Here is a 26,025-nt window from a genome sequence, read left to right on the forward strand (position 1 = left end):
CCAACAGGTTTTTCCTCATTAAAAACCTCATTAAGGACAGAAGTCCAAATTGATATCTCTCATTTTATCTATGCAGTCATGTTCATCTTGGGAACAAATAGATTGTTCTGCTGTGCGATATCCCTGAGCCACCCTTCACACCTATCATTATATTTACATTCAACACAAAGCCCCTTTATCAAACGGATACTTTGGATTTTTATAACAACTTTTCTCCCATTGCCTCAAATAACATTATTCTAACCACCAAAGGTTTGTTTCTGCCCATTTGTGGATTCAAAGATTTTAATTAGCTGATGGGACATCATGGAAAATGAGGTCCTACAGAACCACTTCAGAGCACAGTGTGAACATCACTTTTTTAGCTTCCAGGCAAATGCTCAAACCTTAGAACTAATTTTAAATGCTCTACCAAAACCTCTATTTTGATTTATATTTCCATTAACCAGAACATTAGACAAGTTTGTGAGTACCAAGAGTCACAGCAGATGTGAGACATCGCTGCTGTTTTCTCACCCTGCTTTGCTCTCCCCCATGCTCACCTGGCTGAGCTCCACAGCTCCAGCTCTCCTCCATCATTCCTGGCAGGACACCCCTGCTCAGGCTGGATGCTGCCTCCACAAGGGCCCAAAGAGCTCCTGCCTTTCTGCAGCCAAGGTCACGTCCTCTTGCAGGCCCACCATGCCTCGGGCATCTGATGCTTCTCAGAATTTGGGAGGAGGGAGCCCCAGTGAAGGGCCCATCCTTCACTGAGCTCCTCCTGCTCCCCTGCTGCGGGAGCACCTCTCAAAGCACCATCCTCACAACAAAGGAATTTTCTACAAGTTAACTGTCTGGGTCCCCATTGTGAATTAAATTAAATTGGGATCACCAAGCACTGTCAGCTTTAGCTTAAGGCATCTTCACCTTAGATAATTTCTAACAGCAAAAGATGTCTCAAAACATGTGGCTGTTAGCACCCTTCAAATCACATCAATGGCTAAGGAAAAAACAAATGTAAACCTTCTTCGTAGGTGGTGCTTCATCTTGTCCCATTTAAAAAGGAAGACAGACAAGAATGATAACATTGTTCCTTTTCATATTAATTGGCAGAAATTATCTTTATTAGAAAAATGAATTTTTCATATATTTACAATTTTTACATCATGTTATACTTGGCACATGTGTTCTTCCAAATAGTTATATACATTTCAGTACACACAGACATTCAAGTCCCCCATTCCCTTAATGTTTTTCTACATATTTAACAAAAAAAAAAAAAATGAACACAATACAATTTGTCAGACAACCATAATAATTATATATTTCTCTATCATAAAAAGTTTGAAGCAAACTTTTTTTTTTTTTTAAAGATATGTTTCAAAATATTTATACAGTATTAGCACTCAGTCATGCACTGGGTTAGAATATGGTCAGGGTGAACTGCAGTGAGACAGGATGTGAACACAGGAGAGAGGAGTGTGACCCCAGTTCCCCCACGCTGCTCTGGGGCAGCTCCAGCCTCCCCCAGGTCTCAGAGGAAGGGACAGAGGCTGCAGGGGCAGCTGGGTGCTCACGAGCTGTGCCACACAGCAGCTGAAACTGCCTGTGCTCAAATTCATTTCACTTTGCTAAACCTAGCTAAAAAAAGAGACTGTAATTGGAATGTCAAAACTAGATTTTAAATCTCTTTTTCCCCAAACCCTTTCTTTTGAAGAATCCATTAGATTGTGAATTTTATCATGAAATTCCGGATTCTCTAAAAAAATAATTATTTTATGGTTGATTACACTTCACCAATATTCTTTTATTTCTACTCTAACATCCTGATTTTTTTCCTCAGGTGTTAAGAGCTCTTCAAATCTCTACTATTCTTTGCAAGTAATTGGAAATTTGTGACTTACCCTTTGGTTTGAAGTATGACACTTTTGAGACTGTTACAGCAAACTGCACTAGTAAATAACAGAAGTGATAGGACTTTTAGTTTACAGTGTATGGAATTGAATGGTTCCAAGATTTCTGGTAGAATTTTATTTTTGGCATGCAAATTTCTCCTAGTGCAATGTAGTTTAGAGCTCCATGTAATTGATATTACAACCTCGAGTTCTTTTCCCCCATAAAAAAAGAATATTCTTCCAACTGTACTAGTAATTAATTTTCTTTGTTAAAAAAATCCTAACTTAATCTTGTGAATTCTCTTTTTCTCGGTTGTATTTCATTTTTTTCATAGTTCAACAGCAAATAACTTCTAATCAAACTCAAACAACAATACATTACTTGAAAATGTTAATAAATTATTGTAGAATCTTTGTCACAACACTGGATTTCTGTCTTGCCCCTCATTCTCCCCAAAAAACTTTATACATATACATATTTATATATAGCATATATATATACATGTATATGTACAAAAACTGATCAAGACAACACATTAAATTGACATTATTCAAGTAAACAGGTAAAAAAATGTTTTTCAAAGTGTAATTTGAGATTTTAAAATATTTCTGGTGTGTTTTGTTTAGCAGCACAGAAATATTAGTGTTTCATCTAAGCCCACAAATATCCTTAAACAGGATAAAAGGAAGCACAAAAATGCCCTTCAGGTTTAGTGTGAATTTGAATCTGATGAATTAAAATCAACATTATTAACTCACAGGCGAAGTGCTTGTGAGGCCCTGACATGTATGGATGCAGATTTTGCATAAAAATGAAGCGATGGGTTAAGAATCAGGTAGGAGTTTGCCTAACACATTAATGAATTCTGTTTGTGCCTCCTGGTTTTAGCAGGGAAGGCACGAGATCCACTGTGCATGGGTGTGAGTGTGAAGACAGAGAGATCAGGCTGTTCTTCATTGGTGCAAAATGAATGTTCTGAAATGAGCAAGACTATTCTAAAATATTATACCTGACAGCAAGTATAAAGCTAACAGCTCTTACTGGAATTGCACTGGTTTCCTCCCTAGCTGCATACAATTCAATATGATGCAATTTCCAAACCTTTTCAATATGAGGTTTTAAAGCATGGGAAATTTTAAAATCTGAGCATGAATTGCACTCAGGATCTGCACACCCATCACTCCCCTAGACCAGGTAATAATAGGCTAAGCAAAATTTTTCTTGAAGCCAAGTTCTGCTCCAAAACATATTTGCAATGAGCAGTAAATAAAATCTGACCCTGCAGAATGTATTGTTTCTTGGTTAAGGTGGAAAAATTGGTAATTATACAACTTTCTCTTTCAAAAATAGCTCAGTAATTACTTCCACCAAATGATTCCAAGGTATTTTTTTAAGTTTTAGTTAGAGCAGTATAAATTTAGAAAAGAAGCCAAATACCACGCTCATTTCTCAGTGGAAATCTCCACATCACCAGTGTAGCAAGCACAAAAGCCCGTGCATGGAGAGATGTGATAGTGCCTTGCTCACCACTGATAAATCCTGCCTGGCATGCAAAACCACTTTAGACCTTGCCCAGTCTGCATGGGAGAACACGCTGGTGCACACACCAGCTCCTCTTCCCTGGGAATTTTGTTCTGGAGGATCCTTCCTCAGCTGCCTTAAGTAACATGACCAGATGTGGATCACATGAGCTGACACCGAGTTTAAGGTCAGTCTGAGTTTAAGGTCAGTCTGAGTTTAAGGTCAGTCACCAGGCCAATAGAGCCTCTCTGGCCAAGATTTTGAGACCAGCATGAAAAGCCATCCTTTCCCTACGGCTTGGTTATTACAGCAAGCATCAATTCCAGCTCTTTTGGACAGCAACTCTGAATGTTTCCATGTGTCCCAGCACAGAGCAATCCTGACCCAAACCAGTCCTTTAGCCCCATCTGTACCTGGTATCGAACACTACAATAAAAGCTGCTAGAGAATTTCTAGATGTGGGAGGTTTGGAAAGGAGAAAACCACTTAAAATAAAGCACTGCTGAAATGTGTCCACAGCTTTGGGAGATTACTCATGCATGACTGGGTTGGAAGGTGTATGCACACATGCCTGTGTATACTGTATATATATTTAGGTTAACAAGTTTAAACTATTAATAAACAGCATATTATGGTATTTGGTCATTAAAATATCAGGCTTGTGTCATTCAAAATAGTGCAACCTACATAGCAATATACAGGAAAATTACACACATTGTTCCTATTACCATTAATATGCTTGTGCATATCAAGATAATAGGATACCCTTTTCCATAGGATTAACCATTTGCATATTTAATTGTATTCTTTGGCCCATTTTCCTGTGAAACCTTATATGAAAACGTAAAGACTTTGGCTTTAAAAGAAAAAAGGAAACTCCCGCTTTTTCAGTTACTTTCAGAAACTTAAGAAGATTTGAAATTACTTTAGTTAAAAATTATCAAGACCTCCAGAAACTGCAGACCCCTGTCACAGACCCCTCCCCTCCACTAGTGTGGCTAAACCTCCAATTTCTTTTTGTTTTCACTTTTGAAGATCATTTACATTTGTATTGTTGCACAGCACATCCTCCAAAAGTGTTTTGGACTCCTCTATTCTCGTCCCAGCTGGGAACAAGGAAGGTCCCCATCCCCAGGAGCGCAGAAAGGCAGAGCAGCCTCAGCAGGGCCTTCAACTGCATCAGTACAAGTCCAAGCTCAGGGTTTGCAATGTGAGACAGAAGCCAAAATACATTCCCAAAAAGGATTTTGCCATTAAACACCATTATTCAATGGGCTCAGGAAAAAAAATTATCAGACAAAAGAATGCTGTAGTAATGAAGTAACACAAATCTCTTCAAAGCGGTTATTCTTATATACTGCAATGCACAAAACAAATTATAAAATGTTATCTCATAATGCATTTGCTGAGAAAAACATATCATTTCTTCTAGTAGTACCAGAAGTGCAAAACAAGACATTCTCCATTAAAATTTCATGTCACTGTAAATATTACCATTTTCTCACATTAAAGCTTAGTACCATTTCTGAGAAGTGAGGAAACTTTCATCAATTCCCAAAAGCAAAGTATCATCTCATTTGGAACTTTACAGTGCACTGAATAAGTATCACAATATTTATTGGTATGTATTTTCACAGTTTTCTAACGTGCACAGAAATATAATTTTTGAAATATATTAGTGAAAACAAATACTAATACAAAAGGGAAAGGACAAAACATCTAGTAGTATAACTGCTTATCACCACTACTTTTTAAGAGTTGGAGAGTCAAACCCATCTCTCTTTTAAATATGTAATACTATATTTAGTGTGGTTATCTATTAATAAAGGTATTGCATGACAATGTTACAGCATGGCTATATTCTCTACTAATTTAGCCTTGTTTCCAATACAGATAAAGAATTAAGCAAAAGGAGTAAAAATTGTCATTTAAGCGCAAAACAACAAAAACCTGGTAAATAGTGAGGTAACTTATTTTTAATTATATTATTTCTGGTTCTTAAATTATAGATATGACAAAATCATCACAAAATCAGCAGTGGATTCTTACAGCTGTTAGAATTGCAGAATTTTTTTAAAAAAATAACAGTTTCAACCATGACAGATACATTCTGCAGTATGGAACAAAAAAGCTCATGATCCCACGAGGAGAACCAAGTGCATTTTCACTGCATTGCAGAGTGATGCACACCTGTATTCCTGGCTTCCAAAGTCACAGGACTTTGGAAGAGCACATATTTTTAGAGCGCATACTCTGTACACAGGTCAAGAGAAGCAGGGGGAGGAAAAAAGTTAAAGCTTGAGTGAGGGAAATAAATGAAGAGCTTATTTACAGAGAGTGCAGGAACCCTCCCCAGCAGGGCAGGGAGAAGCAGGGCAGGATTGCAGCTCCCCTTGAGTCGGGCCAAGACACTGGAGAGCACGAGCAGCCACCTCCCCTCTGACAGACACCGCTGCGACACGGGAACGGGGGCGAGCACGGGAGCAGCTCCACAAGGACAGCTGAGGAGCTCCACAGGAGCTTCACACCAAGTACAGCATGGGCACATCAGACAGAGACTCTCATGGGCACATCAGACAGAGACTCTGCATGACCAGAACATGTAAGAGACAGCACGGTCGTGAGGCTACTCCCATTTAACCACAGCTTCACTGGTGACTCCAGCCAGAGCACATTGACCCTTTCTTCCATCAAACCCCGCTCCTCTCTGTATTTGTATTCACATCACAGAGAAATACACAGCTGTGATTAAACTGAGCACCCTCGAATGCTGACATGTTGCCAATACATTTAAATAAGACAGTACAGGTGAGTTTGGGCAGGGAAATGGCTCGTATTGTAAGCCACACTTTGAAAAGCCTTTATGTTCTTTCAGAAGTTCCTTCAGTACTGCTAAGTTTGGAAGGCTCGGCTCTCAATAGAAAGGAAGTTTAGATTAACAAAAAAAAAAAAAAAATCATTGCTGAGGAAATAATTTAAATATATCCCTGGAAAACTGTTTTTATGTTGCAAACCAAACTGTCCTGCACAGGAAAGGTATCTGCTTTAAAAGGACTTTTGAGCTAACACCAGAGCTGGGAAAGTTTAGCAACTTGAACGAAGCACAAAATGTGATGATTAACACTTGACACCATCTAGCCAAGCAACAGGATAGTTATTGTTTAATATTAAATAGGAGAGCATTTTTTCATTAAGTTCTGTTTTCACTAGGTTTTATATATCAAACATCTTAAATGCAATGTAAACAAACAAACAAAAAATCACCTCTTGAATTCTTCCTAAATCCAGGCAGATTCTCAGACCCTTAGATTTGTGACACAATTTCTGTTCTATGCTGATAAATGAAGCAAGGGAGGGAACACTACCAAAATCTTCCCCATCTCTAAGGTGCATATGCAGAAATATGAAAGTATAAACTTATTACACAGCAATTCAATTCTGACATTTTTCTCCCATGCTGGGTAGTCACATTATCATCCCAACTATGCTGGGGTTATTGCAAACCCCACAAAAAAAAAAAAAAAAAAAAAAAAAAAAAAAAAAAAAAAAACCAACTTATTTGCATGAGCACAGGAACCTATAACACCTCCAAGGCTGAACCTGGTACTCACTTGCAGATTTACCTGGCAGATTTTTGAGGCTGGGGGTAAATAGACCATTGTTTTTCTAAACCCACCTGAGATATATCAGTTAGAAGCCTATACTTGCTAAAAAGTCAACAGAGAGAGGTAATATATTTCTGGACACATCCCCCACATAACTGCTCAAGAGCCTTCAGTCCTCTGAACTTCCATCCAGAGGGAGCTTGCTTTCTCTTGCTTCTCTCTCTCTCTCTCTCTCTCTCTCTCTCCGCACTGGTAACAGAAAGAGCTCAGCCTTCCAGCACAGAAACCCAAAGCTCACACAGCTCTAGCCTTTGCTTCCTTTAAAATTGTATAAAAAGATTTGCTTTGATTAGGAAAAAAATAAAACACACCTGATTTCCCTTGTGAGCCTTATTTCACCTCTTAAGTGTTCCTGAAAGACCATAAAGAGACATGTATTTATGAGATGCTGCCAAAACACGGTGAGCTGGCGGTGATTTCATTTGTGTTTGTCCACAGCACTCTTTCTCCTAACCAAGCTTCTTAGAGTAATGAATTCTGAGCAAAAGCTGCAAAAACAGTAAATTAAATTTTCCAGAAATGCAGAATCTCTTAATTTTCCTTAATTTTATATTATATATTAAAATATCTTATTTCCATGCTTTTAAATTAGTGGGTGGCTACACTGTTCTAAGAAACACAAGCAGAACACAAAATCTATTTGAGAGAAAAAAGGAAAATTTACTGTGGTGAAAAGGGAAAGACAGAAAACATGAAGAAATTCTACAATATCTTTAAAAGAGGAAAAGAAGCAAGAGGCAGGTATGTCTACATATCTGTTTTTACCTCCATGTACCTACTGCATTCCTCAGCAATTCAATATCCTGCCTCCACAAAAGGTGTCATCCAGGAGCAGTGTAACACTACAGGACATGCTACCAAGAATGGCCCATATCATCTACAGCCTGATCCAGTTCCAGCTGGAGTCACAGGAAATCGTGGTGATAGGAATGACCAACAAACTGCTAGAGCTGTAATCAGGAAAATGTAACAAGTCACCAGCACCATCCAGAAAGGTACAGAAAGGATGGCCACTTATGCAGGAAGATTCTTTTCTCCTCTTCAAGTATAGCAGCAGCTAGAGTGAGAGAGAGAGGGAAATACAGAAAGTCTTGATCTCGGTTTAATTGAAAGTCAGTGCAAATATATCAACAAAGCTCAGGCAAAATTCAGAATTCCACACGCTCTAGACTGAGCCTCACAAGCTGTGGCTTGTGGCTCTGTTGAAGATTTTTCTTCAACTTCTCAGCTGCTTCTTCTTTACACGAGCACATCTGCAAGCGCACCGGCTACTGCCCACAGCCCTGCCTCAGCTCTCCCCTTTATCAACTCGGATTTACACCAAGATCAAAACAACAGAAGCATGCAGACTCTTACTCCCCCTACTTTTGGTGTCTGGTGGGGTTTTTCCCCTCTTTAAGGCAGCATCTTATATTTCCATGTGAACAACTGCTGTGCAACATTATCAAATCTTCCCTCAGTCTCATTATTTTGGTTCAGGGCAGGTGGTTGTATTGCATATTGCAGATAATAATAATAAATCTCTACAGTCACCAGAAATCTGCTCAAATCAGAAAAAGCAAGCACTGCAATGTATTTTGTTGTAGCTAATTTGCTTGTACATTTCACAGAAAGAAAAAATCCACCTGGGTTGAGGATGTTTACAACTGAATCTCAAGGAAGAAAATGTAAATGGGAATTTTTCTTTCCCACAGCTTCCCACACAATACTCGTATTAATATTTAATAATGTGTGTCCGGTTAGATAGAGATGATGATACAAAAGACTTGGAGTGATCAACAAATACTTGAGAGCTTAATGATGATGTGAAAGACAAGAGCCACCACTGAGTTTTATGATTTGCTGGGTAAAATGCTCAGCAACATCCATGGCAGGATTTGGCATGACATCAGCAAATATCATAGCTGCTGAAACACACCAGGTAGTTCAAAACACTTTGGATTTTTGTTAATTTACTATGATTTGGACTGTATATTAAAATTTGCCTGAAATATTTTTATTATAGTCATTATCACATTATGCCTTCAGTGCATTTGCCTTCCTGTAGACTTAAGAGCAAGGTATACTTGTGTATTTGGGAAAAGGTTTGGGTTCATGACAAGTAGTGTTCACCCCACAGACATCCTAACCCTGCTTAGCTCACACAACTCTTCCTAAGGAATCTGAATCTCTCTAAGGGTGTGCAAGGAGCTTTTGTTTTTATAAAACCTCCCTCCAGTGAGGAATCAGAAAGCATCCCGTGTGAATCAGGGCCAATAATTATGAACAAATGTTGAATAAAGAATACTCAAAATATATTTTTGCCTGAACAGCATAGAGATACCCATAGATATGCTTTCTGATCATACTTATAGTAAAGTATACTGGGAGTTTTGGAAGCTGGAAAGAGACTCAGAAGCCCAAATCTCATTACATTTCATTCCTTAAAAAATACCATCCTTCACCATCATGGTGGAGGTACAAATACATTTGCAAATACAAAGAACTCATTCTGGACTTCGATAGCCAAAGTCAATTTAAATCTGTTTAATAAAAAAAAAATCTGTAAACAAAATTCAAGAAGCTTTCTTTTGACTATCCCTACACATCATTTATATTATCTCCTGTTTGCAACTCTGCTCTGCAGTATGCTGTTCTAAATTAAACACCTTGCATACTGCATCTCTGGCATGCAGATGCTTCAATTACAGCTGACAGGCACGATTCTGCTGAAAAGATTTTCAGTCTAGAGAAAAGTTAGGATAATATTCACATTTTCCAATTCACAGTGGTAATGGTTTCCCTGCTCACTGTTCTTCAGTGAAATGGAGGGAATAATGCTTGAATAATCTAAATTTCCTCTACATAAAAATCCTAAAGCAATTCTCAGAGTAGCAGGAAAATTGGAGAGCACCACCTCTGGAACACTTTCAATAGTTAAATTTATTAGTAAGTATATTTACTTCTTTAGGTGAAATTAAATTTACTGCTGTACACTCTTCTCCTGAAAGGTTTCCTCTCTTCCCCTTTATGGTTAAAATCGAGTGGGTTTTTTTCTTCCAGTGAGGGTAAGGAGGGGTGTGTAGCAGACATTTTATTTGTGAAATAATCTGATTGACATCTATAGAAGGAAAAGTCATATAACAATGCATCCCTGTTATGTGAATACCTTTGTGTATCAGTAAGTGATAATAAAGATACTGTTTCTTAGTTACATGTGCATATATTCACTTTATACAACAGACTTGATTGGAGAGGTTAGAAAAATGGTCTGATGTTCCACAAATATGCACAATGTTGTGGAAGGAAGAAGTCCTTCCAAAGGAGTTAATCCTTCTCTGTGTATGGAAATAAATGGTACCACGCTCCTCACTGACCACACTGAGCTTATGGCTGTCGGTGTTTGATACTGTATTAACACCTTTAATACTATTAATATACAATTAATTAGTTGTCACTAATACACTATGAACAAAGAACTACAGTGAGTTGGGATTTGGTTTGGGAAGTGAAAGAATAAAAGAAATACTATACAGCCCTGAGTAATCTCCAGTAAGGGGCAAATGCAAACTTACGTACACATTAGGCCTCAAGGTTACTAATAAAGTCCACAGCTCCATAGGAAGTGCCATATAGTGATATCTAAAAATATATACTCTGGATTAGGCAGCTGTGAAATTTCTGACAAGATTACTGCAAACTTTTCAATGAACTTACTTTGTAATGGTAAGTGCATGTGCAATATAAGAAAAGCATTTGTACATGAACATTAACTAATATCCATGGGGCTTCCTTCTGGTACACAGCAGTTCACATGTTTGGGGTTACTGCCTTCCCATCTACTGTCTGTCAGTCTAGAAGGAACATCCTAATTTTGTGCTAACACACTGTATTTTATTTATTAAGGTCCTGGGGTTTGGGAGTCTTTTTAATTATTATTTGGCTTTGAAAATGATTATGAAGTTAAAATATATTTTTGGATGTCTTAGATTTCTGTTATCTTTTAGAGTCTTACTTTTGAATCTGTGCAAATGCATCCCTATTTCTTGTTGTCTGTGTCATACTACATGCATACCATATTGCTTATCCAGTACTAGAAAATCATTAAACATTTCTAAGGACAAAAGTACATTGAATGATACTTAGCAACATAAATTAGAATAACCGAAATAGTAAAATAATTAGGTACAAAACAGCATAGTTGCCAACATATATTGGGGCTATTTCAGTACAACTTGCCATTTATATATAAAGCACACATAAATGGCTATTTTTTATCCTTTTTAACAAGACATATTTTAAAAGGATAGATCAGAGCATACCGGTTTACCTATTCATGTACAAAAGTACATTGGGAAAGGGAGAGGTTTATGTATCATTTACTAGAGCAGGATACTGTTAAAGGAAAAATTCTCCCTCTAAGATGGTGGCAACTATTCTTTCCCTATAGATAAAGTGTTCATGGAAAATTTAAACATCTGATTCAATGCTAGGCCTTTTCTTATACACACGTGTATTGCTACAGGAATTTAAAACCCTTGGAGTTGAGTACAAGCTATTCCTATTTGCAACATAAGGCAAAACATGCTCTGAAATGTACATGTCATTATGGATCCGACCATCCCTGGAAGAGTATGATGCTGTAGACTGTATGGATGACCTTAAATAATTATCATTTCTTCCTCTTGTTGGCAATGAGTGTTTATAAAGATCTGCTGGACTTCGCCTAAGAGATAAATGCTGGTCATCACGATAGGAGTGCAGGAAGGGGTTATCATCCGAGTGAACAGCGTACAGGGACTTGCTCCGCTTACTGTCCTCCAGAGCATGAGTTAAAAGTGAGGCCTTGTTGCTCAACAGTTTGCTTGAGGGAACACTAAACATGCTTGCATATGGACTACTTTGAAGAAATTTCTCTCTTTCTTTCAAGCTTATACTACGAGAAGGTCTTCCAATATCAATTTCCCTGGACTTATCAGCGATATTATCAAAAGAGTGTTGCCTGCTAATCCTCAGTTTATTCTTTTTATGATATTGCAGAGCACTACTCTGTGACCAAGTACGCTCATATATTTCTTCAGGAAGTGATAAGTTCGTTGTATCCTGCAGCATCTGATCTTCCTCAATATCATAGAGGTTCCCCATCCGCAAGCATGCGTCGCATTTATAGGGAGATCTGGTCGAGTAGTGCCCCGCATACGTGGGCATGTTGGAGAGACAGCTCCTGCAGTGGGTGGAATTCTGCCTGTACCTATCGTTCAGGTCACCTAGGGTAGCATTTTTTTCTTTGAGAGTGTAGTGTTTTCCATAAAGTTTATACTGGTCATTATTTGGAAGACTGTCTTCATTATGTGATGGAGTCCTATTAGCGTGTTCAGCTTTCCTGTAGTTGTCGTTGTGATCTTGGTAAACATCAGGAAGCTCTACAGGCTCTGGAAGGACAATGTTTTCGATGTACTGAGGTGTGTCCAAGCGGAATCCTGGCTCCTTGTCAGCATCAATCGTGTAGATTTTATCCCGTGGAGAGCCCTGTTTGGTTTTCAGATATGTCAGTTCCACTTCACTACAGTCTTTTGGGTATTTTGATGCTCCTGTCCTTTTTTTAAAATTGTCCTTGGTTTTGTGGTGCTTGTTGTTGTTTTCAGCTTCCATGTGGCAAGTAGCTCTGCTTGATGTCTCTGAGACATCTGAATGGACAATCTCTTCAGGAAGGTATCTTTGGCTTTTCAGTGAAAGCTGCCTGTTTTCCTCTGACCCATTTTCTCTCTGGGAGCCTTGGCCCGGACGTATAGAATCTTGGCGTAAAGATTCAACAGATTTCTTCCAAAGCTGCCTGGGTCTGGAGTTCGCTTTTCCTTCTGTTGTTACTGCAACCTCTACTGTATTTGGATTGGATTCATTCAGTGTGAGAGGATGCTGCCCTTGGAAAACATAGTTGTTCAGATTGTCCTTGTGTCGATTGCCAGGAAGTGTCTGCAGTTCACTTATGTTGTCACCAAAAAAGTTGTCCTTTGTCTGAAAGGATCTGTTATCAGAAAATATCAAGTTTCCCTTATCCATGACCATGTCCATAAGCAAAGAACCCCTCTGAATAAAATCAGCTGTTCTTTTGGGGGAGTCAATCCTTGAAGGATTGATATTGGTCATGTTTTTCGCTGTTCGCAGCAGTTTTAACATGTTGGTTTGTGAATTGGTCAAAGAAAAGTCAGGAGACTTCTTTTTCTCTTCAATGTGTACTCCATGAATGCAACTGTAAATACCCTGTAATATGAGAAATATAAAACAAATTAAATCACTAGGTATAACTTTTTACAACTTCCATTTTTAATTAGCAATAAAGAAAAATTAAAAATTTCTTATCTCATTACTGGAAAGATTAATAGTACATCTCTAGCTTTTTATCTTTTCCTTGCATTGAAATGGAGGAATATTTTCTCCTATATCTGTTAGAACTACAAAGGAGAAAAACTGCCAGTATTTCACAAACCAGTGGTCTCTCTTGGCCTCCTCAGCTTATTCCAGAATACAAGATTAGAAGGTACCTCAAAGGGTTCCCTAATCTTGTCACAAAATGAAACTAACCTTCAGCAATACTCTCTTATTTTAAACCAGTGATTAAGTTTCCCCTCTAAACTAGCCTGTAGTGGGACTATTTTATTGGAGATTAAGGTACTCTTCACTTGTACTGAAATAAAAAGGCTTCTAGTCATCACTTTTAGCTTTTCTGATCCCTATCCCAGTACATGTGAAAAAAACCCCAGCTCTTTCTAAAGCTGCAACTGAGTTAATTTTGGGCAAAAGGCTGAAGCCCATTATCTCACTTCAACCTCTTTGGTCACTCCTGTGAGCCCAATTGACATTTCCAACCCTGAGAAGTAGCAATTCTCAGACATTTATCTTTGACATAAATACTTCTTTTCCCCTATATTTCTTAGGAGAATTTCATACAAAAAGGCCAGAAACATAAAGTTCAAATATAAAATGTGGATGTTAAGGTGCATGTGGTTTCTAGACAATCCCCAATAGGGTAGTGCAGACTATTTTTAATACAGTTCCAAAATGCTCCAATCTATTCAACAGGGTAATTGCAGCACACTTTAAAGCAATTAGCCATTTTTATGTCACTTTCATTTCTCCTCAGCTATATAAAAAAAATCCAGAAAAATCAATTGCCTAATGAAAGTTCTATCTGTTTTAAAAATATATAAAGAAAAAACTCAACCAATTTGTAAAAAACATAAGAATAAGCCCACATTTCCTTTTTTGTTGTTGGTTTTTTTTTTTTTTTTTTTTTTGTACAAGTATCAGTTTCTTGCATATGTAAATCCCCTTTGGGTCTGGTAAAGTTATCATTAAAATTTGCCTTAGTGTCTAATCAGACATAAATGATACCTGTGTTTGACCTTTTCTCATACAGTTTATTCAAGTTTTTTATCAAGAAAACCTTACAAAAATATTCCACTGTATTTTTATAATTTAAAATTCTCTTGTTTAAGAAATGCACAAAGCTGACAGCTAATGTCTCTTATCCAATTAGTATTTGTTTTGTTTGGATTTTTAATGTGGAAATTAATACATTTCCTGCATTTACCATTTTTTCAGCGAAATTTTCCCTTACTGTGTTTGTTTTCAGTATTCAATTACTGATTAATTGATTCAGTTTTCAATAATTAATTGATTCAGTATTCGATTACTGATTATCTTGGCATATGATAATTCATACCCTAAACAGTCCAATGGATTAAGACTTCCCAAGGAATGCAAGTACATCCTAAGCCCCACTGACTAATCCAGAGCACCACACTGCTGCTCTAACATGCACTTTAAATGTCCAGGTGAGAATAAAAGGAAGGATAATGTTTTAGGGAGGCAGTGTTTATTCTTTCTGTTGCCTAAGGGGGAAAAATGAAAGTAGTACTGACCCTGCTGATTGAGAACAGCAATCCCGGCCTATCTGAGCAGACTCCAGTGAAGCAGAATCTAAGTTTCCAGTAAAATAAGTGCTCCCAGACAAAGGTTATTAAGCTGAGTGCCATGGCTGCTGCGAGCATGTAAAACACCCCTGCCATGTTGTCGATGTCCAGCTGGCTGCTCATGACTTCGTTCTTCTCGTTGTGACAAATACCAGTCAGCCACAGGGTTTCTAACTCTTCCATTTCCCCTGGGGAGAGCAAGGAGTCAAACCAGTTAAAATGCAAAAATCACTGCTCACAGAATTGAAAGTCTTTGCAAGTTTAAAAATACAGCACCATTTAATGCTTCATTCGTGGAGCACTGCAGACTTATCTAGCCAGGAGTTGCAAATATAGCAGATTTCAACTCACAGCACCCTAGTTTCAGATGTCCTCAGATTTCATAAATTACGTGGGAAGCTGGATGCTCTAGAAAGCAGGCTCTGTGGTTTAGAAAGAACTTTCTTCTGCTTGCTATAACTATTAGGGCCTGTTATAGAGAGTGGAATGAGTTAGTAAAGAGCTGGGACAGGCTGCAGTGATCAGAGAGAGAACTCATCAGAGAAGCATCCTGACACTCCACCAGACCCTGTCATGCCCCCTCCTCTCCACTGCCGTGCACTGGTACCTTCCTGATCCACACTGAAGCCTCCCTTTGGCACTTCCCTTTAACATCCCAAGATAAATTTCACAAATTCTTGCAATCCTTGTAGAATGTGCCATGAGAAGTTTGTTATTTCCCATCTGATCCATTATAAACTTATTTCTTCCTTGCAAATAAGCTGCAGTGTTGTGGCTGAAGCTCTCCTGACACATCTGGTCTCTGCTTTCATCTCTGGTGTCTATTCCCTTGTGCTGCTGCCATTCTAGATTCCTGGGCAGCAACAGAAACAGAAACAGCCTCATCACGTGCCTGAAATAGTTCTGGCTGTGCCACATCCTCACTGCCATTCAAACACTTCATTTACTTAAAGCTAAGGAAGCAAATCCACTCCCTCCCTCTCTTGTGCACTATTAATTTGAATCCGTATTTCACTGCTGAGATTTGGCCTCGGATGAAGGACACTGTCACCTAGCAGTGCTTGCTACTGCCAGCATGGACAGAGGTGGGCAAGAAACTGCAATTGTTACTGCCAAATTTTTTTATTATTATTATTTTGCATGACTGCCTAATTTTCAAACATTTAGTGTTGTTCTTAGTGAAGCACTGCATGGACATTAAGGCCTTTTTACTCTCTTGGGATATAGTCAGCTGAGTAATTATGTTACAATTTTTAATGTCATAAACTTCATTGTTTATAGAAAATACAGCAGGCAATGTAGAGGGCCAAAAAGGACAGTATTAGTTGACTTGGTGTGCTTTCCAATTTAAGATATGGCTTCAATATGAGGGAAGAATTTCCATGGTACAAATCCCTAATCCTTAGCCAGTGATTAGGGAATACATTTTCAGTATTATTATAATTCATACATCACTGGAAAAAAAGAACAGAAAAAAATGGCTAGAAGCTGTATTGACATTTCAGCTACCTTCAAGCTAGACTAGAAGATCAATGACCTGCTGTGAAAAAGCATTTTGCAGGATAGAGTGCCAGGGCACCAGGAAAGCTGCAGCCCACAGATAATTTGGATGTGAGCTTCTATTGGAAATGGAACACAAAACTGTGATGGAGAAATTGCTTCTCAGAGAATGTGAATGAAAAACTGAAGTAGAAAGGACAAGTTCTGATGCACTTTACCAAAGGCATTTCACAAATTTGTAAGAGGGATTATTCGGTCTCTAGCTAATTCTGAATTTAATTTTGTGTTTGAAGCATGAATTGAACCTCTACATCTGCAAAAGGCAATGTGTCTTCTCCCAAATTACAGTGCTCAATCTTCAAAATACCTAAGAGTATCCCAAAGAAGAAAGTCAATCCTAATGAATCTTTAAAAATCTTCTAATCCAGGACATTGGGACAATAAATTATTAATTGTAACAGTACAGATATTGCACACATAGATAATTGGGGTTCATTATTGCATTTCCATATCTTAGAACATTTGGATTTCTTTTGTTCTGCTAAACCTCAGTGGACTGTTTCCCTTGTCTCTCTTTCAAGTCCTCTCCAAGGTCTGTGAACAAAACTCACAGAGCTATAGAAGAGAAAAGAATTCAAGTCCAAAGAGAGAGCAATATTTCTGGTCTGTGCATTAGCTGAAGCTCTGCAAATCAGATCTCATTGCTTCCCACAGGAAAACTCACATCTCCCATGATTGTCAGGCATCAATTTGATTTGACTGCTGTGCCCTTTCACTGTTCATAACAAAATTCACGAAGGAATTTAAACCTCTTTTTTATTACTGTTTCCTCTGTGTTCCTTTCCCTTTGGCATGTACATCTAAAGTAACTATTGATAATCCAGCAACCTTTCCAAAAACATCCCAACAGAAATGAACTAAGCTTGTTTTGAGTCAATATAAATGACAGTGCCCTGCAAGTAAAGAAGAACAAAGCATGCCAGAGCCTTGCAGGTCCTGCTGTTGTAATTCCATCCCTTCCATAATATCTGACAATGACAGCAATCACTGTTAATTAATGCCCAAAAGGAATCCACATTTTTACAGATAGCAAAGCACTGCTAATCATTGGGTTATCAGATCTATGGAATGATGCTATCTGGGAATGGACATATTAAGCTGATAATTCTGGTCTCTCCGTATAAAGCAATTGCCATTTCCAGTATATATTTTTATACATGTCCATAAATATTTATATATATGTATGTGTATGGACACACAGAAACACAGACAATATTGGAAATAATTTAACTGTAATAGCACTTCAGCATAGCTGACCCTATAAAACTAGCAAAAATGCCCAATCTTCTTATTGCTTTTCCTGCCCATTACACTTTAAACCAGATATTCACAGAAACCATAACATTTTTATTACAAAATCCTCAAGCATGAGAAATTTTTTTATCTGTGGTGTCAATTCATTCCTTATTCCAAACCTGGCCTGGAGTTTGAATTCAAAACATTGAACTTTGAGGCTAATTATAATTTGGTTCAGGAAATAATTTAAAAGAACAAAGTCCATTTGGAGGAATGTTGTCTTTCAAATCCTTTTGGATCGTCTGACTTGTGAGCTGAATGTTTAGGGTGATGACACTTATAGCAATATATTACAACTGGCAATTGTAAGGCCAGCAATTTGTGATTACCAGGCACTGGAGAGTTCAGTCATCCCTGTGTGTGCATAATACTCATTACCAAGTGGGAGCTCCAAATATTCCATAAAACAGACCTTGAAATTCTAAGTCAGCAACCTCAATATCCATAAATGCCAGGCCCCACTGAACTGAGTGTTAAGTTCAAGTCTGCATCTAATGGGGGGGGGTCTCAAGTTACTCATAAATATTAATCAGACTTATTTTAAGGGTTTTTGTTTCCACTTCAGGCACTTACTAAAGGAAAGTAATGCCACAATCATTTCCTACCTTCATTCATGTGTGGACTAGATTAAGGTGTAAATGAACAGCTGCAGGTCTCAGCAGCAAAGTACATCATGACACAAGCACAACACCAGAAAATGAAGTATTGATATATATATATAACCAAAAAAAAAAAAAAAAAAATACAGTTTATTTTCTGTCTAACACATCCACAATCTATTTCACCTGAAAAACTCACAAATGACTACATGATTCCTACACTGAGATATTTTAAAAATTCTATAGCACTGTCTCATAAAAGATCTGTTTAATTTATAGTGTAAGTATGAGCATAAGCAAGTGCTTTAAAAATCCATAATTCAAGCAACATTGAGTGTCTGCAGTATTCATTCAAAAACTCTAATAAATTGCAACATTCCAGCTCTGTCACTGGTAATCCAGCACTATTTACAATGGGTTCAGGTTACAGTGCAAACAGTGCTCCCATCCCTTTGTGCTCCTCCTGGGTTTGTTCCTGTGGCTATGGAGCTCTCTGCTCTGGCTGCTATTTGCACAGAAATGTGCCAGTTGGCCATTTGGCCTGCATATCCCAAAAGGGCCTTCCTTTCTACATAAACTCCTGTGGCCTATTTCACACGATATCATCCTGGGAAGCACTGATAAACTGTCCACTGTGTCCCCTGAGAATTTTTGTCACAATAAAAATTTCATTATTCAGTCACAGAAACGATACAGTCTAAAGGGTAGAATTACCCACTTTTTCTTATCAGGGCCCTTAGCAGGCTTTGCAGGCTGTGCCACCTTTCCCTGGTGCCCAGCTGCCTGTGTCACTGTGGGTCTTGAGATGTGCCAGTTCTCTGGGACTCAGGGGGGTTACTGATCTGCCCAGGTTCCTTTTGTTCATGGCACACAGGTACCTGCAACCACCTGAGCACTGGAACCCCCGGTGCCAGGTACACCTGCACCAAACTGCCAGGCCCTTCAGCAGCTGCATCGGCAACTGCAGCTGCAGCTGCATGGGCATTCACCCACCCCTGACTCCAAAAAACATTGCCTTGCATCAGTGAGAGCTGTCTGGAAAGATTAATTCTCCCATACATTGTGTTGCATCATGCATCGCAGCCGTCCCTGCTCTGTGCAGTCTGCACATCCCGCAGGAGGAAAGGATGCCCTGTCCCAGTGGGGAAAGCAGAGATGCAGCCCAGCACCCTTGCTGCTTTGCTGGTTAAGTACAGCAGACCTCTGGAGTCAGCACTTCCCTGGGACTTGCATAAGGCACGGGCCAGAAGCAGGTCACCGCAGGAGATCTTGGCGCATGTGTCACAGCAGAAGGTGCCAAAGGAGCTGGCTGCTGGTGACAGTGTCAGGGTGGGGGCTCTCATGCAAAGCCCTACCCTGAGTTCAGCCTGAGCAGTCGGCACAGTAAACTGGCATGTACCCAGTAGAGATGATGAGCAGGAGGGTTAAATATATACACTCACACTGGTCAGATGTAGGGCATCATCTTCAAAAGACCCTGGCGGCACTAACAGGATCACCTGCTTATTCAGGCTGGACAAGAAGTAGTTTTCAAATTTATGTTCCATGTTTACTGTGGTAGAACTCCTCCTAAGAGACAGAGGAGGAGGAGGAGGACAGCACCCCACCACTTGAGGACTAAAATAAAAGGGTATTTCCCCCTGAATAGCAGGGTCAGCAGCCAAATAGGTTGATGTGCATTTGGTTCAATGAGCTCATCAATTCGAATTTGACCCAGTTATATGATCCATACAGAATGTTTCAAAGAGATTATATAAAAGCAGAGCAACTTTTCAAATTCAGCCTGGATCCCCCAAAACAATCTCTCTCTGTCTTATTTTCTGAGTTATTTCCCCCTGTAAAAATAGCAAGAGGAACACAGATGACTGACAGCAATAAACTTACTGTGAGCTAATGACTTCACTCTGCATGTCCCCATTAGTTAAGGATGAATTAACAAACTGCTAAGCACGACTTCAATATTACAATCCCTCTAACTCTTGTTCAGCTACACAAACGCCCTCCACTTATACACTCACACTCTTCAGTCACATTTGTTCCACCCACTGCTTAAGGAGGACACTAAATATATAAACAGAAAATCACTGTGATTGTGGGTGTATTCTGCCTGAGCAGCACACACCGAAAATATGTCCTTATAATCACATACGTATTTCCTTCATGGGTTTTATCAGCTCGTGTGAGTCACACTGCTACACTTCCTTATAATCTAGACAGTGATTTGGAAGGCTTATGCTAAAATATGAAAAAAATAGCAGAGAGCTTTCCCCTTCCAGATGTAAGGGGGCAAATCTCATTTCCACAGTTACCTATTACCCCTAAGGACTGGGAAGCAATTATCCACCTAGGAAAACAATTCTTAGTGTACTAAACTGCCCTAAAAGCACATGAAGATTAACCAGAACTGAAAGTTATTAGGAAGGGACAACAGACTCTGTGGAAACTCAGACCAGAACCAGTTTTCTTTTTTATGTCTCTGAGTCTCTAATTCCTTTAAAGTTTTCAGCTTCAAGGGTTAAGGGCTTAATACAGCTACACCATCTGCCCTCTTCTTGGAGATCTCTTCCCATACTGTCTTTTGAACTGAGCTCTTAATCTGCAGGTAGTGCAATACATTACAAATACCTCGGACAAGTAGATGCATAACCTGGCCAGCTGGCTGGTATTCAACACTCCTGCCCAAAATTGCTCTTTACCCAGCTTTTTCTGTTCCTTGTATCCAACCATTTCTGCTGCCATGAGTGTTTTATTCCTCTATTGTGCTGCATCCCTCATAGCTAAAGGCTTCTTGCTGTCTTCTCTTCATCCCATTCACACTCAGAACCTCTCTTACTCTCTTAATTCTGAAACAGATTTGTCATTTGTATAGTCCAGTAATCTCATCTTCTCACAAATAAAAAAAGAAAGAAAAGAAAAAGAGAAATGGGAGACTTAACAAGAGAGAAAGATAAAGCTAAATTATCCTCAATTTCTATGCACCAGTGCTTCTACACCAAATCCCAAAGACAGAGTGCTATGGGTTTCAGAAACAATGCCTCCCAACTGACCTAGTGGGATATTTTCTGAAAAAGTACCACTCTTTCAATGGCACGTGCAGCCCAAGCCAGAGGAGTATCAGAGCAGCTGGGCCTGCAGACAGCTGCCTCGAACTCCTGCTGTTCCCAGAGGAGCACAGGTGTGTTCCCAAACGCCGCGTCCGGAGCTGTGGCACGCCACAGGCTGTGCCCGAGCCCTGTCCCACTGCTGGCACCTCACCCACTCTGTGCACACAGCAGAGACAGCTGCCAGGTACCACGCTGCTGCTGGGCACGTCAGCCTGCCCAGCTGCTCCTACAGAGGTTCAGAAAAGAAATCCAAGCAGGGATCATGCGATTCCTCAGCGCACGGCATTTCTGTTCTGACAATTCCTGCGGCCGTGGGCGGAGGATCCAAACAAAATGATGGTGCTGTTTCTTAGCAGCCGTATCATTTGAGTTGCTTCTGAGCTCCTGGGTGCTTCTATTTCTCAACAGAAGATTGAGATTCTGTGTCTCAGTAGAAATATTTTTACTTCTCTGTTAAAAAACAATGGAAGTTTCACCTTGTGACCACAGCAAGACAAAAAAAGCAGCACAACCACCACTGGGCTTTAAAGAATCATCCCGATGATCAACTATCTTAAACAAAGCTGCAGATGCTAATCATCAACTCAAAGCTTTTGCAGATAATGAGATGTGCTGTACAGACAGCAAGATGAACAAAGCCAGAAATTCACTAGCAATGTACTTCACTCATATCCTTTATACAAGAAAAAACAACTCCTAACTTTCTGTTAGAAAGACTCAGAGTTCCAAAGCAATTAATCTTACACTAACAACTTCTTATTCATCTCAACTTCCCATGAGCAGGGCTATGTATGTGAACTGGCACAGACCAAGGGATGAAGCCTTTTGAGCATAATTATACTTTTGAGACAATTAAGTAGCTATTCTTTAAAGTCCTCAGCAACTCATTCCCATTTGTCTTTGCTCTGCCTCTTTTCCTTCTTGCTAGAGTAACAAATTTGGCATCTTGTAGCCTGCTTCCTTACACTGAGACTTCAGAGCTGCTCTCACAGTGTGATTGATAATTGTCAGTGTAATTGGTCCAGCCAGAACTATCCTCAGGATGGGAACACTCTTCATGTAGAAACATACAGATAAACTACCCAGTGAGAGCTTGCAGTTATCCCTAACACAAGCCTACATCCCTCTGTATTTAGTTAATTTTTTCCCTGTGCCAACAAGATTAACAAGAGGGTTCAAAATCATTTGCTTTAATGCAGAAATAGCATCATGCTTTGAGGAATATGAAAAGATGTCCCTGTATGAACAAGCAATTAATTCTTCAGTTGGATGTTTTACATCAGCAAGGAAGAGGGAAGAGGCTCCTATCCACTGCACAAAAAATTCATTTCAATGTGTAAGTGAACTGGCATAGATAGGAGAATGATAGAGAAGCAGAAAGGAAAAAATCAAATGAGAAAAATCACAGGAGAAAGATACGTTCAGAGGAAATTGAAAGCTCTAAAACACATTTCAAAAGGCCATTTCAGTACTGGGTAAATGTGAAAAAGAGATGAGCTCATGGCTTTTTGTATGTGCAATCAGATATACTTTTACACAAATTACTTGGTCTTATCCAAGTATATAGTATAATCCAAAAATGTTTTTCCTCTTATTAACATATTATTCATATAAAGAAACTGTGTTTCTTGAACTCATTAGAATGTTTTCTTCTTATAGTTATGGAACTCATTAGGTTTACAATCATTCACTAAAATTATTCCATACCCTGATGAATGCCCTATTACACATACTGAAGAATAATTCAATCCTACTTGGGGCTCTGCTGTTTTACAGGCTTAGTCTTTGAGAATAGTATATTCTACAGAAGCAGTACATTTGAAATAAGATTTCTGCCTTTGTTTGTGTTTGCCTATTTATCTAAACGACCTCATTCAGGCTCCACTGAGGCTTACCCAGGAGTACTCTCTTAGGATGAAACTTTCCCCCCAACCATACTTGCTTTTAGTCTAGAGAACTTCAAAGGGGTTTTTAGTGATACAGCAAAGTGCTGTTGGTCTGAATTCTGGGTTCATCCCTTCTAGTTCACCAAAACAGAGTTATGTAAGTTCACAGCTAAAAAGATTATCCATCGAACTACTGAAGTTAGACATGGATTACAAAATCAGGTCGAGCTAGTTCCAGGCAATTACTCTTTACATTTAATTTCTTGGTGTTTAGTTCCAGTTCACCTGCAATGTACTTTGTAACTTAGTAGAAGAAATTTCATTATTAGGGCTTTTTTGTTGATATTTTTTTTCTTTTTTCCCTTCCCATTTGGTGGAAAGTCAATGGTAGTTGGGGTTTGTTTTTCCTGAAAATGGTCATCTAGACTGGTGAGACAAAGTGAGACAAGGTATCAAACAGTTCTGGGACTAAAAGAAGCATACCTACAAGAATTTCTATGCATCCTTTAATATGTCCAACTACTATTCTCTTTACCAGAGCCCACACCATTTTCTGAACAAATTTAGGGATCCTTCGCATGAGAAAAGTAATGTTTTAGCATTCTTGGGTTGTTCAGATTAACTTCTTATGGAAATGAAAAAATACCATAAAGGTATTCACAATTCCCATGGTTTGTGCATTCAACGTGTTTGCTTATCTTCTGGGCAAGAGGAGCCAGGGCACAGACATTTCATAATGAGGTTTCATTCACCTGGGTTTTACCTATATTTATTGCTATTCTGTAAGTTTTAATATTGAGTTTTGTAGACAATTCATTTGTATTATTTTAAGCAATTAAAATTGGGTTAATGATATAAGCATTTGTATGCTATGGAAGTCCATGGGTCAAAGTGTAAACACAGGGTAAGACTTGTCACACTTTGCTCCCACCCACTTTGTTTTGTACCTGATATTCAGAGTTGAGGTGAAGCATAAAAATGCAGCATCTTCAGTATTTTGATGTGATTTTTCTTAAATAGTTTCAAGTGCTTTTCCTTCTATTTCATTTATTTTCTCTCTCTGTGACTTAATTTTTTGTGTTGGATGAGAAGTATCAAAAATGGTGAGGTTGTAAGCATGAAAGAAATGCAAAGCGAAAGGAATGAAAACCCAAGTGTTGCTCTGGCTACATCTAGAGGGGTTAGCCCACACTGAGAAAGACAGCTCAGATCCTCCTTCAGGCTACAGATTTTTCTTCTTTAGTATGGGACCAATAGTTCAACTTCTCTGATTGAAATTCCTCATTTCAAAATGGCTCCAAATTATAGCACCTAATAATTGTTAACAGTATTACGCAAACAGAAAATAATATTCAAGAATATGTGAATGTTTGAAAGGCAGCCATTGCAGGTCATCTAGTCATTCCTTCACCCAAGTTAGAGAGGTTTCTTCCACAGCCTCTCTAAACCCAGTAGATGGATATGATGACATTATTATTTCCATATACACACCAGACAAAATGCATCAGTCATGATGATGACACCTCTTCCAGTTGTTTAATGTTATAACAGGAGTAAAATCCATGTGCTGGAAGACTTAGACTCATTGTCTGCCCCATGAAAATTAATGTGCTGCGGTTTATGGAGCAGGAGGCCATTAAGCTAAGTCCTGTTCTTTACCATTCCTCTTACACTGAAATTCACCATTCTTACCCTCAATTGCTTCTTACTGGTGACATTAAACCCATATTTATCTTTTGATAAAGCTCTCTCTTTCACTGATAGAGAAATGTAGAGTCAACAGACACATCTATGTAAAAAAACAAACTAAATATTATGTAATACACATCATATTCCCATATTCCAATCTGATAGAGGATTTCATCAGAAATCCTCTGCAGAAATTTTCACATAAAATTTTTAATTACCATATTCCTATTTGCTTCCACAGGTGAAACACGAAGCTTTCTACAATCAAAAAGCAGTTCATACCCTCTGTGGAGACTGAGTCATCACTGCTGTTTTCAAATATATCAAAGATGTGCAGCAGCAAGTTTTCTACTGCAGGGCAGAAGTGCCAAGAGGACCTACAGTTCTTCTATTTTGTGTTAGAATAAAAAATATTTGTTTGAAGGTACAATGAAACGAGTCACCCTAATTCAATTTCATAGGCATTCTTTCACCAGTGGTTTGAATGAAGCCATCCCAGAGTAGGGATCACTCACATCGGTTCAGAACTGAGCTAAACACTTTTTAACAGCAAAACAGTCATGCTACGAGATAGCTCATCTACTAAGGAATTGCTCAGAGACAAAAATAAAGGAAGTAAATAAATGGATAAATGTTCTCTAACACTTAGGCCAGCTTTACTTTGTGATCTACATGAAAACACTTTCTGAAAACAGAGGCCCATGCCCTTGGCAGTGAGGTGAGTTAGAATTGAGTGGAAGAGAGCTCCTGTCTTAGCACCAAGTAATTTGACTTTGTTTTACCTTTTTTCTTTATTTTAAAGACTTCAAGAGAACGGTACTAGCAGGCTCAGAGCTACTAAAACTGAATAACTGTGCATACACAGAGAAAGAAAAGAA

General features: G+C 38.7%; 1 protein-coding gene across 2 annotated transcripts in view; it reads right to left on the bottom strand.

Annotated features, from left to right (window-relative positions):
- Nucleotides 1-1,073: 1,073 nt before the first annotated feature.
- The window catches only part of GRIN2A (glutamate ionotropic receptor NMDA type subunit 2A), a 164,246-nt gene continuing 139,294 nt past the window's right edge, over nt 1,074-26,025 (bottom strand). For both annotated transcript variants that reach the window (XM_021538020.3, XM_077786839.1), the window contains 2 exons: nt 14,963-15,201; nt 1,074-13,301 (listed from right to left, as the gene is read on the bottom strand). In XM_021538020.3, the coding sequence (XP_021393695.1) occupies nt 11,511-13,301; nt 14,963-15,201 (2,030 nt within the window). In that variant the 3' untranslated portion in view covers nt 1,074-11,510. The remainder of the gene's footprint in view (nt 13,302-14,962; nt 15,202-26,025) is intronic.

Source organism: Lonchura striata, chromosome 16 (genome assembly GCF_046129695.1).
Source record: "Lonchura striata isolate bLonStr1 chromosome 16, bLonStr1.mat, whole genome shotgun sequence".
NCBI lineage: Eukaryota > Metazoa > Chordata > Aves > Passeriformes > Estrildidae > Lonchura > Lonchura striata.